General features: G+C 41.7%; 1 protein-coding gene across 4 annotated transcripts in view; it reads right to left on the bottom strand.

Moving 5' to 3' along the window:
* The window catches only part of SMG1 (SMG1 nonsense mediated mRNA decay associated PI3K related kinase), a 795,166-nt gene that overhangs the window by 311,464 nt on the left and 467,642 nt on the right, over positions 1 to 16,060 (bottom strand). For all 4 annotated transcript variants that reach the window (XM_082260927.1, XM_082260924.1, XM_082260925.1 and 1 more), the window contains exon 30: positions 11,245 to 11,493. In XM_082260927.1, the coding sequence (XP_082117053.1) occupies positions 11,245 to 11,493 (249 nt within the window). The remainder of the gene's footprint in view (positions 1 to 11,244; positions 11,494 to 16,060) is intronic.

The following is a 16,060-nucleotide window of genomic DNA, read 5'->3' as shown; positions in this document are numbered from 1 at the left end:
AACCGATGCACGCCCTAGCAAGGGAGTGGCGTACAGGGCGGCGTCACAGATGAACTGTAGCCCTTGTATAATCTGCTCCAGCAAATCTGATACTGCCGGGGGGATACTTCTCCCCTTTATGTCCCGGCGTAACAATTTGGTCCATTCTGCCAATGTTTGTGAAACTAAACCAATGGCAACCACTGGCCTAAATGTTGACCCTATCAGGGAAAAAATGGAGCGGGATTCTGCTTCCACTTTTCGACCCAGCAGAAGTTTCTATCAACCTGCTCTCAGCGCTGTCTCTTACAGACAGGAAGTCTTTTGGATCATTTTCCCGGGTAAAGGAGGCGGCTCCGCCCCTTTCCATGCCTTACGGCGCTTCCCATGCTACTCCTCGAGGTAGCTTGGTCATCTCCAAAATGGCCGCCCCCATGCCGGAGCCAAGATGGCGGCCCTGCGGGAGGATGGCGGCGGCCCCTGTGGAAAGATGGCGGCGGCCTGCGGAAGGCAAGCATCGGCCTGTGCGGCCTGCGGGAGGTGCCTGCGGGAGAATGGCGGCGGCGGATGGCGGTAGTCCAGGCATTGCAACCTTATGTATCAGGTAGGATCATATCACCCTCTTACATGGCCATCCTAACAGTAATGCCAGCCACTGACTTCAGTCATGGTCCCTTTACAGTGCCCACTCATACAGTGACTTCCGATAGCTCCCAAACCAAGCCTCCTGGTTTTATTCACCAAATTACCCTCAAAAAGGGGGATCTGTGACACCTGTTATAGGATAGAGGGGGGACCCAGGATCATGAGGGTCCGATCATCCCAGGGAGGGGCCCGCGTCCACCCACAAACCAGTCAGGGGGAGAGGGGGAACATTTTACTCACCATACCGGAACAGGCGGGCGCCAACTCCTGACAGAACCCCTCTCCACCGAGGTGCGGGGGGCTGTCGACCAATACGGATGCAGCGACTCAGTTTCCAACTGGTCGTCGGCGTCCCGGCGAGACGTTTAACTCGCAGGGTCAGTCCCCGTCCAGTGGGACTATGTCGCGGCCGACCCAGCGCGGATCTAGGGCCTGCACACGCTCGTAGGCTGACTGGGGTGACCACTGGATCTCAACATCCAGCCCGTCGCCCAGCTCCAGCATCTTGCTTGAAGATCTCACAGGAACAACTGGAGAAAAATGCTGCCTAAAAAATTTTTTTTCTAAAAAAAAAATCTTGCCAGGACCAAAGATCCCAGCAGAGAACTTAGGTCCTTACTCCTGACTAGACAGAAAAAAACTAACATCCTGTAGCAGAGAGAGAGAGGATATACCCTCTGGGACTGCCCCTAAGGTGTGGCCAGAACGTTTTCCTTCTGCCTAGTGTCCTACTCCTGTAGAGGGCAGTATAACCCAATTTGATATTAATCAAGAGGACTGCGTCTGTCAATAAGCAACAGAGAAAAGTATGTGAACCCCTACACTAATGACATCTCCAAGAGCTAATTGGAGTGAGATGTCAGCCAACTGGAGTCCAATCAATGAGATGAGATTGGAGGTGTTGGTTACAGCTGCCCTGCCCTATAAAAAACACACCAGTTCTGGGTTTGCTTTCCACAAAAAGCATTGCCTGATGTGAATGATGCCTCGTACAAAAGAGCTCTCAGAAGACCTACGATTAAGAATTGTTGACTTGCATAAAGCTGGAAAGGGTTATAAAACTATCTCCAAAAGCCTTGCTGTTCATCAGTCCACGGTAAGACAAATTTTCTATGAATGGAGGAAGTTCAGCACTGCTGCTACTCTCCCTAGGAGTGGCCGTCCTGTAAAGATGACTGCAAGAGCACAGCGCAGACTGCTCAATGAGGTGAAAAAGAATCCTAGAGTGTCAGCTTAAGACTTACAAAAGTTCCTGGCAAATGCTAACATCCCTGTTAGCGAATCTACAATACGTAAAACACTAAACAAGAATGGATTTCATGGGAGGATAGCACAGAGGAAGCCACTGCTGGCCAAACAAAACATTGCTGCACGTTTACAGTTTGCACAAGAGCACCTGAATGTTCCACAGCAGTACTGGCAAAATATTCTGTGGACAGATGAAACCAAAGTTGTGTTGTTTGGAAGACACGCACACTATGTGTGGCGAAAAAGAGGCACAGCACACCAACATCAAAACCTCATCCCAACTGTGAAGTATGGTGGTGGGGGCATCATGGTTTGGGGCTGCTTTGCTGTGTCAGGGAATGAACGGATTGCTATCATCGAAGGAAAAAATGAATTCCCAAGTTTATCAAGACATTTTGCAGGAGAACTTAAGGTCATCTCTCTACCAGCTGAAGCTCAACAGAAGATGGGTGTTGCAACAGGACAATGACCCAAAGCATAGAAGTAAATCAACAGAATGGCTTAAACAGAAGAAAATACGCCTTCTGAAGTGGCCCAGTCAGAGTCCTGACCTCAACCCGATTGAGATGCTGTGGCATGACCTCAAGAAAGTGATTCACACCAGACATCCCAAGAATATTTCTGAACTGAAACAGTTCTGTAAAGAGGAATGGTCAAGAATTACTCCTGACTGTTGTGCATGTCTGATCTGCAACTACAGGAAACGTTTGGTTGAAGTTATTGCTGCCAAAGGAGGTTCAACCAGTTATTAAATCCAAGGGTTCACATACTTTTTCCACCTGCACTGTGAATGTTTAAACGGTGTGTTCAATAAAAACATGGCAACATGTCATTCTTTGTGTGTTATTAGTTTAGGCAGACTGCGATTGTCTATTGTTGTGACTTAGATGATGATGATCAGATCACATTTTATGACCAATTTGTGCAGAAATCCATATCATTCCAAAGGGTTCTCATACTTTTTCTTGCAGCTGTATATATGTAAATATATATATTTCTTACATAGTTACATAGTAGTTGAGGTTGAATAAAGACAATAGTCCATCCAGTTCAACCTGTGTAGGCGCGCGTGGCTGTAATCATCTCTCATACCTCTTTAATGTTCTGATCCTTGAGATGTACGTCCAAGAATCTTTTGAAAGTAGCCATACTTCCCACAGAAACTACTTCTTGTGGTAGAGAATTCTAAAATCCTGTAGCCCCAACAGTAAAGAACCCCCTGCGTTGCCCAAGGTGAAAACGCTTCTCCACTGATCGCATTGTATGTCCTCGAGTCCTCATGCAATCCTTGCGACTGAATAGCTTTTTTTCTATGCTGAGATCACCGTTGAGGTATTTGTAAATTGCTATCATGTCCCCTCTCAGGCGTCTTCTCCAGGGAGAATAAATTAAGCGATTGTAGACACTCTTCATAATTAAGGTCCTCCAATCCCCCAATTAGTTTAGTTGCCCTTCTCTGGACTCTCTCTAGCTCCAACAGATCCCTCCTGAGGACTGGTGACCAGAACTGGACAGAATCCTCCAGATGCGGTCAGACCAGAGTTTTATAAAGTGGTAGGATTATAGTTTTATCTCTGGAATACATCCCTTTCGTTATGCATGCTAATATTCTACCAGCTTTGGCAGCTGCCGCTTCACAATGCATGCTATTGCTTAATCTATCCTCTACCAAGACTCCCAGATCTTTCTCCATTTTTGATTCCCCCCCTAAAGTGTATTGTGTTTTTAGTCCCCAAGTGCAAAACCTTACACTTCTCCACATTAAACCTCATTTGCCATGTCGTTGCCCACTCTTATTTTGTTCAGGTCATTCTGTAGGATATCTGCCTCATGCTGTGCAATTATTGCCCTGCCCAATTTTGTGTCATCTGCAAGAACTGATATAGAACTACTGATCCCGTCCTCAATGCGTTTTATGGATAAATTGAACAGGGTTGGTCCCAGGACTGAGCCTTGGGGGACCCCACTTACCACCCCAGACCAGTCTGAGCATGCGCTATTACCACCCTTTGGACACGCCCTTTTAGCCAGTTCCGTATCCAAGAGCAAACCTTGTGGTCGATGCCGGAAGACCTTATTTTAGAAATTAAGTGCTTGCGGGGAACTGTATCAAACGCCTTAGCGAAATTCAGGTACACCCCATCCACTGGTCTCCCCCTATCTAGCTCACAGCTCACCTCCTCGTAGAATGTTAAGAGATTGGTTTGACAAGAACGCCCTTTAGTGAACCTGTGCGGATTACTGCTCATGATGTCTTTAGCAAACTCTAAAGCCGCGTCCACACGTACCGAACGATCGGCCGTCTTTTGTCCAGGGCTGTCGTGTCTGTTGAAAACTGCAAAAGACTGCGCACGAATTTTGTCGGCCAACAACAGCCGACTGCAGAAGTGATGTCATGTGATGGTTAACTTTACTTGTCTTTTTTTCTTTTCTGAGCATGCCCAGTCTTGCTAATCTGCTGTCTGTCGGCCGAAATCTGTACTGACTGGCGAACAATCCGCTGTTCTGGTGACGGCCAACAAAAATTTTAATGCCTGCACGACAGATTCTGTTCGGACGAAAATGCGCTGTCGGAAGCATACTAACAAGCCTACAATCGGCCGAATATTTACGGCCGACAATCCCTACGTGTGTACGGGGCTTTAGATATAGTCCCTTAGCCCCTCCAGAAGTTTACATACTATCGATGTCAGACTGACCGGCCTATAATTTCCCGGGACATGCCTCTGCCCTTTTTTGAATATCGGTATCACGTTAGTTTTCCTCCAATCCCCCCGTACATTTCCTGTCATAATACTGTCAGCAAAGATCAGTAACAGTGGTCTAGATATAGTTTTACTAAGTTATTTGAGTACTCTCGGATGTACGCCATCTGGGCCTGGTGATTTGTGTTAATTTTATCCAGCCTTTCCCTGATTTTAGCCCCCTCTGTTAGCCTCCGTTAGCGACAAGTCCTGTGAATTACTGCTAACCATACAGTCGTGGTCAGTGTACCCCTCCTTTTCCTGTGTAAAGACTGAGGAGAAAAAAGCATTAAGAACGGTTGCCTTTTCAGTGTCCTCTGTAACCATCCTCCCCTCATCGTTAATTATGCGTGCAACATGTTCTGCCCTTGTTTTTTTGCGGTTGATATATTTAAAGAATTTCTTAGGGTTCTTTTTACTATCCTCCGCTATTGGCCCCTGAAGTTGATTTTAGCCATTTTGATTTTGTATTTAATTTTCTTATTTGCCTCCTTGAATTGCTGGAAAGGTGATAATGTGCCATCTGATTTATATTTCTTGAAGGACATTTTTTTCCCCCTAATTTATAATTTAACATTAAATGTAAAGTAATGCACCTGGGGGCCAGAAACCAGAAAGCAAGCTACTCACTAGGGGGGAAACCTCTGGGTGAGTCTAGGATAGAAAAGGACTTGGGGGTAATGGTAGACAACAGGCTTGGCAGTGGCATGCAATGCCAAGCCGCCGCAAGCAAAGCCAACAGAATACTGGGATGTATAAAAAAGGGGATTCACTCCAGAAATAAAGAGATTATTCTCCCACTCTACAAGACTCTGGTCCGGCCACATCTGGAGTATGCTGTCCAGTTCTGGGCACCGGTCCTCAGGAAGGATGTGCTGGAACTGGAGAAAGTCCAGAGAAGGGAAACAAAAATGATTAGGGGAATGGAGGACATCAGCTATGAGGAAAGGCTACAAGCACTGAACCTATTCTCTCTGGAGAAGAGACAATTGAGGGGGGATATGATATCAATGTACAAATACTGTACTGGCGACCCTAGCATGAGGAATAAACTATTCAGAGAAAGGAGATACAATAAGACATGTGGCCACTCACTAAAACTAGAGGAAAGGCGGTTTAACCTAAAGTGCGTAAGTGGTTCTTCACTGTAAGAGCGGTAAGGATGTGGAATTCTCTTCCACAAGCAGTGGTATCAGCAGGGAGCATTGATAATTTCAAAAACTATTAGATGGGCACCTTAGAGACCACAACATACAGGGGTATACAATGTACGGTTAAAAGCAAACACACACACACACATCATAGGTTGAACTGGATGGACTGATGTCTTTTTTCAACCTCACTAACTATGTAACTATGTAACATTACGGTTTAGCCAGCCAGGTTTGGCTTTGTCTCTTCTAAATGTATTTCCCATAGGAATGCACTGCGAGATGCATTTGTTTAATATGTTCCTAAAGCATTCCCATTTTTCCTCCGTGGTCAGTGTTCCTAGGGTTTGGTCCCAGTTTACCCTTTCCATCATTGAGTACAATTTGGGAAAGTTTGCCCTTCTGAAGTTTAGGGTTCTTATGTTTCCCTCTTGCCTTGTTATATTGTTATTCATGCTAAATGTGATCATTCTGTGATCGCTAGAGCCCAGGTTGTCCTGGACTCCTACCTCCGAGATTAGGTCTGGGTCATTAGTGATCAATAGATCCAGCACTGCATTATCTCTAGTAGGAGAATCCAACAACTGAGACATGTAGTTGTCCTGTAAGGTTTCCATGAAGAGACGGGCCTTCTGTGAGTGTGTAGTCCCCTCTTCCCAGTCAATGTCGGGATAATTGAAGTCCCCAAATATGATGACTGATCCCTGCTTTACCCAACAGTGATATAAATTCCAGCTCCACCTACTCCCTTTGGTTAAGTGGCCTATAACGAACCCCCACAATTACTTTTCCCTTCTTAACCATGGAGTTCTACCCACACGGATTCTAACTTCGTAATCATCACTTCCATAATATCATTCCTCTCTATCACCCTTACATTATTCTTGACATAGAGACATACCCTCTCCCCTTTTTCCTACCCTGTCCTTCCGGTACACAGAATACCGTTGGATATTGGCCAGCCAGTCATGTGAGGGGTCAAACCAAGTTTCTGTTATTACCACAAGGTCAATGTCCTCCTCATGTACTAACATTTCCAACTCATCCATTTTATTGGCTAGGTTCCTGGCATTTGCATATACCCCTCTTAGATTTGTGGAAGTTGGTAGTGAATGGTGCTTATTTTTATTCCTGTTTGTATTCCTGTTTGGTCTTATTGTGTTTGGTGTTTTTTTTTTTTTATATTGTTTTATTCTTTCCTTTCCTAATATATACATAATATTTAATCTATAGGTGTTCTATATATTCATACAGAGGTAAATATATTATATAAATAAAAAATGTGCTGCGCTATAATATAGTGATGAGTGAAATCACTGGAAGTGATGATAAATGACGTGGTGTTTATGTGAAAAACCTGAAATTAATCAGTAGATCCTAATATATTATCAATACACAGTGCATAAAAAAACAATAATCCAGTGTATCATAAGACATATAGTGCAAAATACAAAAAAGAAATGTAGAGACAAGAGGATATTTTAAATCTCAGTTAGATCCCAATAAAGTCCATGTATTTGAAGCACAGAGGAAGTTTCAGGGAAATCAGCCACAAAGTCCCAGGAGATGTATTCACACAACTCCTTGTGAAGATAAGGGAAAAACACTGATGTGCAAATCACCCAAAGAAATCAAATGGCTGCTTACCAAAAAGATTTGGTAATCTCCGGGAGCGAACGAACATCTCCCACGCTGTTGGTATCAATAGTAGCCGGCTGTTGGGGGCGTGGTCACGTCACGTCTGATACAGACGTGACGTGAAATGTTCGTTCGCTCCCGGAGTTGATACCTGTAAAACCGCTACATGCCTTGAAAATACAACAAATATGTGAGTGTTTTATCTGTCTTTTATTTGAAATAAACGTCTTTTAAATGCGGAGTTACGCTATGTCCCTGCTATATGTCTTTTCCCTACCATGTGGATATCGCTTTCTAAGCCTGTAAGGAGACATCCTGTGGCCATTGCTGGTATTGCATACAAGTTGTGTTAGGTCTTCTCATTAGCTTGAGAGACCAAATCTTTTTGGTAAGCAGCCATTTGATTTCTTTGGGTGATTTGCACATCGGTGTTTTTCCCTTATCTTCACAAGGAGTTGTGTGAATACATCTCCTGGGACTTTGTGGCTGATTTCCCTGAAACTTCCTCTGTGCTTCAAATACATGGACTTTATTGGGATCTAACTGAGATTTAAAATATCCTCTTGTCTCTACATTTCTTTTTTGTATTTTGCACTATATGTTTTATGATACACTGGATTATTGTTTTTTTATGCACTGTGTATTGATAATATATTAGGATCTACTGATTAATTTCAGGTTTTTCACATAAACACCACATCATTTATCATCACTTCCAGTGATTTCACTCATCACTATATTATAGCGCAGCACATTTTTTATTTATATTTCATTTGGGTTTTTTTCTGATTCCTTTGTGCAGCGCTTTCTTTATAACATTTTTTCACATTAATTATTTTTAATTAGCGCAGAAAAACCCACTACTTCACAGAGGTAAATATATTGCAGAAAAGAACTTTACTGACATCTAACAATTTTAATAATAGATTTACAGATGATGAATACGGGTGAGTTTTATGTATAATTTATATTGGGTATGTTTTTATTAATTGATCCCAAAGCCTCATTTCCGGGTTCCGACCTAACAGAAATAAAGTTGGATTCAATAAATTATACTTTGATATAAAATTTGCCCGCGTTATCTGCTTATGTATCAAGAATATAGAAAGACTGGCAAATGATGTTTAAAGATGGCCCCGTAGATACTTCCGGTACATAGCTTGCTAATACCGAGGAGAGAAACAAAAAAATGGTTTCACAAATACTTCCGCCAGGGAGACTAAGTAGCGTCACGTCCTCTTCTTGTATTGCCCTGAAGAAGTCACATGATCAGTGACGCAATGCGTAGGGCGGGTCATGCGAGAACCAGAAGTGACGCGCCAGGACACGGACCACAGCCTGGAATACTGTTCAGTGCAGTTTTAAATGTGAGTGGCTATATATTTTTTTGATAAAAAAATGTATTTAAATACTACACCATGATGGCCCTTCTTTGCATATAATACTGAGGTTAAAGGAGAGGTATAGACGAGGATTGGAAGGAGTAGCCAGGAGTATCCATTCACCCCCCACCTATAATAAGGAGAAACCATCCCACTGAAAACATCCATATTACTGACAGTTTTCACTGTAGAGCACGCACAAATAGGAGCACAATACTGAAGGTTGAGGCATTTCCACTACAGTTGGGAATCACGTTTAAAGAATTGTGTCTTTGCACAGAACACCACTATTTATGGACTTTTTGTTTTTGCACAAATTAATGAATATGTAACACACTTGGATAATATATTATGATTTAGTGTAATGCCATTTTGCACAAAATTTTGGCACTTTAAATAATTTATTGCACCTAATTGCTTATTTGCACAAAATATTAATTTGCTAAACAAACACTTGAAGGTTTGCACATGTATAGCTGGATTGCACATATCCACTTTTGATTAAGCACAGCACTACCTGATTTAAGGTTTTACGGATGCGATTCTTGTATTGTTTTTTGGATTTTTTACGTATGCGATTCTTAATTTTGGAGTATATGAATTAATTTATTCTATAATACGTTGATATTGAGTTATATGCTTGCACTTATGCACCTTGAATAGTTGCATATGATCAAGATCGTAACATATGCGATTCTGTCAGAGGATAAGAGAAGTCTGTGTCCAATTTTTGATTTGTTTTGAGATCAATTGCACACGGGAGTTGTGCTTACTTGACACGCCCGTTGAAGCACAAGTCTGATATTATCTAGGAGCGCAGTACACTTTTTATTTTATATTGGTCAAAATTACTGTTAAGGTAACAGCCCAGTACCTGCAGCACCTTAGATATACAAAGAGATATCCAACTGTGGTAGCGCAAGTGTAAGGGTAATCCCAAACTCACAGGTTTCAATAACATTTTGACTGTTGAAGCCAGATTGAAAATTATATTTATTTAGACAAACATGTAGACAAAATGTTTGGAGAGCAAGTCAATCACATTACATTCTGTTGGCTTAATGAACATTGCTCTTACTGGCTAGGGTTTGTAATACACTTTTATACACTACAATGGGTGGCACCTAGCTATCTAATTTCTTTTGAAGTCCCATCTGGTGACATTTTGGAGTCTTTTGGTATGCGGACGGCCATTTAACATAAATGTGTCACTTCCAAAACTTGTTGGCTAAACAGGTCTTCAAAGGCAGAGATAGCAATCTTAACAGCTGGAGCTGCAAATGGCTCCTGACACAACAGCTGTCATAAAATATGACTTATTACAAAATATACATCCAATATATCTCCTTAATCACAAATCCATGCCCGATAATCATAAGTAAATATTTGATAAACAAAATGGCTGCTTCCCTTTTCCTCATCACAAGGATCAACTACACTATAAATTTCATACAAGCTACTGAGTACCATTTTGAGTTGCAGCAATGAAATTTCAGCAAAATGGTCTAGCCTGCTGCACTATTTTTTCACTTTGATTTTTGGGGAGGTTTTTGAATTCAGCCCTCTGTAGCATGAACTTTTTTATTTCCATCAAACGATTTGGCATTCTTTTGTTCCTAACACATTACTCAGTCCATATTCAGTATCGATATCAAGCAAGATATTTTTCCCTATTGAGATCTGATGTGTTTTCAAAGTGTTTAATTTTTTTTTTTTTTGAGCATTGTAGTTTGCACCAAGCTGAGCAGTGCTCAGCCTTTCACGTGGAGCATTGCATTCTATGAATGAATATAAAGCATCCTCTGATTGGCTGAGATAGTATCATTAGCCAACCTCAAAGTAAGCTTTGTATTCATTTACAAAATAAAAGGCTCCCCAGGAAAGGCTGAATGCTGCATAGTCCGACTATTTGTTCAGGGAGTAGAATGGGAAGTTCTTGCCTCGCTAAAGTAACAGCGGTTTAAACTGTTATGTAGCGCACACAGCCGGAGCAACTGTTATTGAAGTAAATAGTTTGTTTTGATGAGCTTGATCCAAACAAATTACTCATATGTTTAATGAAACCTGGAGATCGGAGATCTGCTTTAGACTCAGTTCACACTGGGGCGACACGACTCCTTACTACTTCAGGGGCGACTTGTGCATTCCCATGCACCATGACTTCGGAGCGACTTGCATGGACTTCACATAATGGAAGTCTATGCAAGTCGCTCCGAGGTCGCCCCAAAGTAGTACAGGACCCTTTTTCTAAGTCGGAGTGACTTGTGTCGCTCCTATTTGAACGGCTCCTGTAGCAGTCAATGGACCGCGAGGGAGCGCGACTTATCAGGCTGACAAGTCGCGCTTGTGTGAATCGACTCTTAAAAAGGCTGGGGTGTCAACTAGTAATTTACAGCAGCTCATCGGTAAGGGTGCTAAGCGGTATTACACAAAAAATAAAGGCAAAGTCACACTGACCTGCAGCATACAGTAGCTTGGCTTTTTCAATATCAAGTTCCGGTCCCCACTTCTCGTCCATCTGCCCGTGGAGTGAAAGTTTCTTGAAATGAGTGACTAAATCCTGAGCATTGCTCACTTGTCCTAAATGGATTTCACTGCACTGGGCAAGCAATCGTGCAGCAAGAGTGACATTTCCATGTTTTCTGGCACATTTAGCAGCTGTTAATCCCAATTCCATCAGATGACTTTTTATGGGCACCGTTGGTTCTGAAAATTTTTATTAGAAGATTACATTTGATACAATTATATACACACCATCACAGATCCCCATTTGAAAAAAAAAGGAGAAATGTATAGTCTCCATCTGTTACGCATGGCAATGAGACAGATAATGGATACTTGCCTAATGCTCTGCAACAAGAAATTGTAGCATTATTGTATTGGATTTAATTTGGAACAGGGATTGCAGGAAGTGTATTATATAAGCCCAACGCACTGAAGTGTCAGATTCTTGATGCACATTGTTTTCCATTCAAAACATAAATATGGATAGACTCCATGGATTCTACTAAAATTGTGAATGTATATATTACAAGGATTGTTTTCATGAGCAGAGAATGACCTGAATGGCATGCCTTGTCTAGCACACAGTGCTGACGATGCGTGCTTTGATATACTTGTTTGGTGGAACTGCGGTTTCACACTTTTTTTTTTTTGCAATAAGTACACAGAAGTCATAATATAATTTTCATAACCTATTATTTGGAGTAAACACTATACAGTTCTGTTTCTAAGGTAAATGGGCACTAATACAATGAACAAATTCCTTAACAGATCTAGATTCAGAGATGAATATTCCAACTGTTACCAACGCTGAATGTATTGGTTTGTCTGTTTTGAAATGTAAAGTAAACATTTTTTTACGGATTTAACAAAAATTATTTAGAATGTATAGGAAAAGGTTTGAGAAAATCTACTAAGTGCCTCAAGATTTAGAATTATTTTAATGCTTTATAGTTTTGAAAGTGATCTAAAACTTATTGACAGTACAGTAAAGTAAATTACAGCAGAACTCCAGCTATAGAGGCAAGAAATAAATAAATAGCCCTTTATAAGAGAAAATAAAAACTAGCTTTTCCTGCAGTATTCACCTCCTAAAAGCATGCTCCGTGTCAGCACATGAACTGATTGGCTCGCTGTACTGCATCTTGGTCTCAAACTACAGCTCTGTTATACAGAGATGCAAGAGTCTGAAAAGAGCTTACGTTTAGAAACTCACACTCCTAAAACCCTACCCTAAGTCCTCAGTCCAAGGAATGCATGAGAACAAGGATGTCCTGTACTCCAAGACACAGGATACAGAACAGGCAAGTAAAAATTACTTTAACTTACTAATACAGTACAAGGCACAGGTTAGATATCCACAGACCCTGGGACATCCAAACAATGAATAGGGATGGGCAACAACTAGGCAAACAGAACTTTATCAACAGGCTCAACAATTACAAGGGTCAACAGACCCTTGAAGATCACTGCAAAACCTTACAGCTGAAAGCTGTATCTCCAGGAGATTGTATTTCCATCTGGTAAAACATGAAGGTGTGAACAGAAGACCAGGTAGCAGCCCTATAAAGCTGGGCAACAGAGGCTTAATGTCAGAATGCCTCTCCCACGGATCTGATGGAGTGAGCAGCAAATACAGAAGGAGCTTTTGAGATGAATTATCTAACTCATTTGGGTTGGAAGATTTAGAGGCAGGATATCCCTTGCAAGGTAATTAGGGTAGGATGAATAGGGAGTCAGTCTTCCTGATAATAGTTGTAGCTAGCTTTGAGGTAGACTAATGGTTGGTCATGTCCAGGCAGTGAAAAGCAATTTCTTCAGGGCCCTTTGGAGAAGATATCCTGTTGGATGTTCATTGCCCTAGTCCAATTAGCTGCACGTTGGCAGACAGAAATTGCAGCATTAGCTGATTGCACAAATGGGCCTGTAATCATATAGAGCCTTTAAAAGCATTTTAAATGAATAAGGAACATTTTCACTTGGTACAGTAAGATGTTTAAGGCAGGGTCTACTACCAGAACAGACCACTTTTTTGTGAACGCTTTTTACACTTTCTATAGCTCATCAATGATGCTCAGTGGGGTAAAATTGGATTTTTGTAGAAGCCGGATATGACCAGCGCTATAGAGAGCCTAAGTGAAAAAGTCAGGTGTAAGATGCCACCAACCTACCCTTGAATTGGAATTGGGGTAGAGATTAGATATATGCAGTATGAAGTTGGTATATGGCGCTATCTGCTTTTTAATTTTTTTTACCATTCAGCGGGACTGCTTCAACGTTTCCGCGTTCCACTATAATGGAAGGGAAGTGTGACGCTGAACTCCGCCATACGCGTTTCGTCACATCGTCATCTGGAGCGGCGCCATCTTAGTGCACTCCCGCTAGTTATATAGCCCCCAGTGACCTAGCAACCAGCGATGCAAAACCGCCATATTGCCACACCTACTGGTGCTATCCGGAGGACATCTTGCTACTCTCATTGCAAGCCCTGTGGACAATAGCCATACGTGGGCACTACAGGCCATATGTAATTACATCATATGAACTTGTGCCGATTGCTAAATACATATATATGCATATAATCTGTGCGATGCTGTTAATGTGCATCTACAAAAAAAAATAAAAAATTCTTACCTTTAAAAAAAACCAAGGACATATATGCATTAAATCTACTAAAAAGACTATATAAATACCCATTATAACACTATCAACTGAAACAATAAATATGAAATAAGGGTAAAAACCATATGATTAAATGAAAAATAAAAATATTTTTTTTTTTATAAAAGAGTAAAAAAAGATAAATATGAAATGTATATATATATATATATATATATATATATATATATATATAATATACATGAAATAGAAATAAATTGGGATTAGACCCATGTATAAATGTTAAAAAAGTGTGTAAAAATTGTGAAGAAATATTGAGAGGATTGTGAGGAGGTATCTCGCCATGAGGCTTTTTTTTGCCATGATTAGGTGGTGACCAAACTAATTCCTGTGTGTTATTGTAATGGTGTGCTTATATAGATCACTGCGTGGACCCTTATTAACCACTTAAGCCCCGGAAGATTTTACCCCCTTCCTGACCAGGGCCTATTTTGCAATTCGGCACTGCATGACTTTAACGGACAATTGCGCAGTCGTGCGATGCTGTACCTAAACAAATTTGACGTCCTTTTTTTCCCACAAACAGAGCTTTCTTTTGGTGGTATTTGATCACCTGTGCGATTTTTTTGATCATGCGCTATAAACAAAAAAAGAGCGTCAATTTTGCAAAAATAATATTTTTCACATTTTTTTTATATGAAATCCCCCCCCCCCCCCCCCCAAAAAAAAAATGTAAAAATCCAATTTTTTTAACACTTTCGGCCAATTTGTTTTATGCTACATATGTTTGGTAAAAAAAAAAAAAAAAACGCAAAAAAGCGTATTTTGATTGGTTTGCGCAAAAGTTATCGCGTTTACCAACAAAGGGAAAGATTTTTGTCATTTTTTTTTTTTTTTTTTTTAACACGTAATGACGGCGATCTGCGATTTTTTTTGCGGTACTGCGACATTGCGGCGGACAGATTGGACCCTTGACTGACATTTTTGGGGATACCAGTGACATTACTACAGTAATCAGTGCTACAAATATGCACTGTTACTGTAAAATTACACTGGCAGTGAAGGGGTTAACTTTTTTGAGAGGGAGGGGTTGTGTGTGTCCCTAGGGGCGTGATTCTAACTGTGATTGGCTGTGGCTTGAGGTGTAGGAACAGTGATCGACGGTTCTCCCTCTCCACCCAACGATAGCGAGTGACCGGCGGACATCGGGTCCGCCGGTCACACGCGCAGGGGGGTGCGCGGGAGCGCGCCTCCGGCGGCGCGCGCTCACTCTTTAGACCCTCACAGGCTAGCGACGTAGCACTACGTCGCTTTGCCTGTGAGGGGCTGACCACCGCAGTAGATAGTCGTGCGGCGGTCGGCAAGTGGTTAAGATGAGTGTATTATAATTAAAAATCAGTCTTGGGAAGGATGCATAATATGTCGATATCTTATGCACTATTATAAAAAAAATTTTTTAAACAAATCCAGAAAACCTATTATATATTATTTTATAAAAATATACTCCTGAGTAAGAGTCCCACCCTGTGGTCCCATGTTGAGGCTTTATGTCATTGTTGGGAAAGGTGCATAAAATGATGTGGATCTAAAAAAATGTTTTGACCTATAAAAAGATAAGTGAACAGGTAATTACTAAAAAGGAATAGAATTGGAGGAATTGTTTCATATTATCTGTGATTAAACAGTTTAAGTCAATGTCAATATTAAGGCCCTCTGGCTGTAGGGTATGCATCAAATATATCCACTTAGTCTCATTGTGTGATATTATTATTCTTTTGTTGCTACCCCTCCAATCTCCTTTAATTCTATCAATTCCATAGAAAGACATAGCCAAGGGGCCCTGAGAATGTGCTTCCTTAAAATGTCGGGACAGACTATGAATGGCAAATCCTTTTTTGATGTTCTTAACAACTTGCGACCAGTCACTGGGACTGTACTGCAGCAAAGTGGCTCGATTCCGTCCAGCGACGTAGACCTACGTTGCTGGACTCCTCCCCCTGAAGGTGGCGCTCGCGCACCGCCGGAGGCGCGCTCCCGCTGTTTTCAGTCACAGCGGGAGTCGGGCCAGGGGAGGAGTGGCGGCGATTGCCGCTGCTCTTTCCCGATCGTCGGGGAATCGAGTTTGGAGATCCGCCCGCTTGTGCAAACAGAG

Source organism: Pelophylax lessonae, assembly GCF_965119305.1.
Source record: "Pelophylax lessonae genome assembly, chromosome: 6".
Classification (NCBI taxonomy): domain Eukaryota; kingdom Metazoa; phylum Chordata; class Amphibia; order Anura; family Ranidae; genus Pelophylax; species Pelophylax lessonae.
Note: the sequence above shows the minus strand (reverse complement) of the source record. Positions and strands in the feature narration are given on the sequence as shown.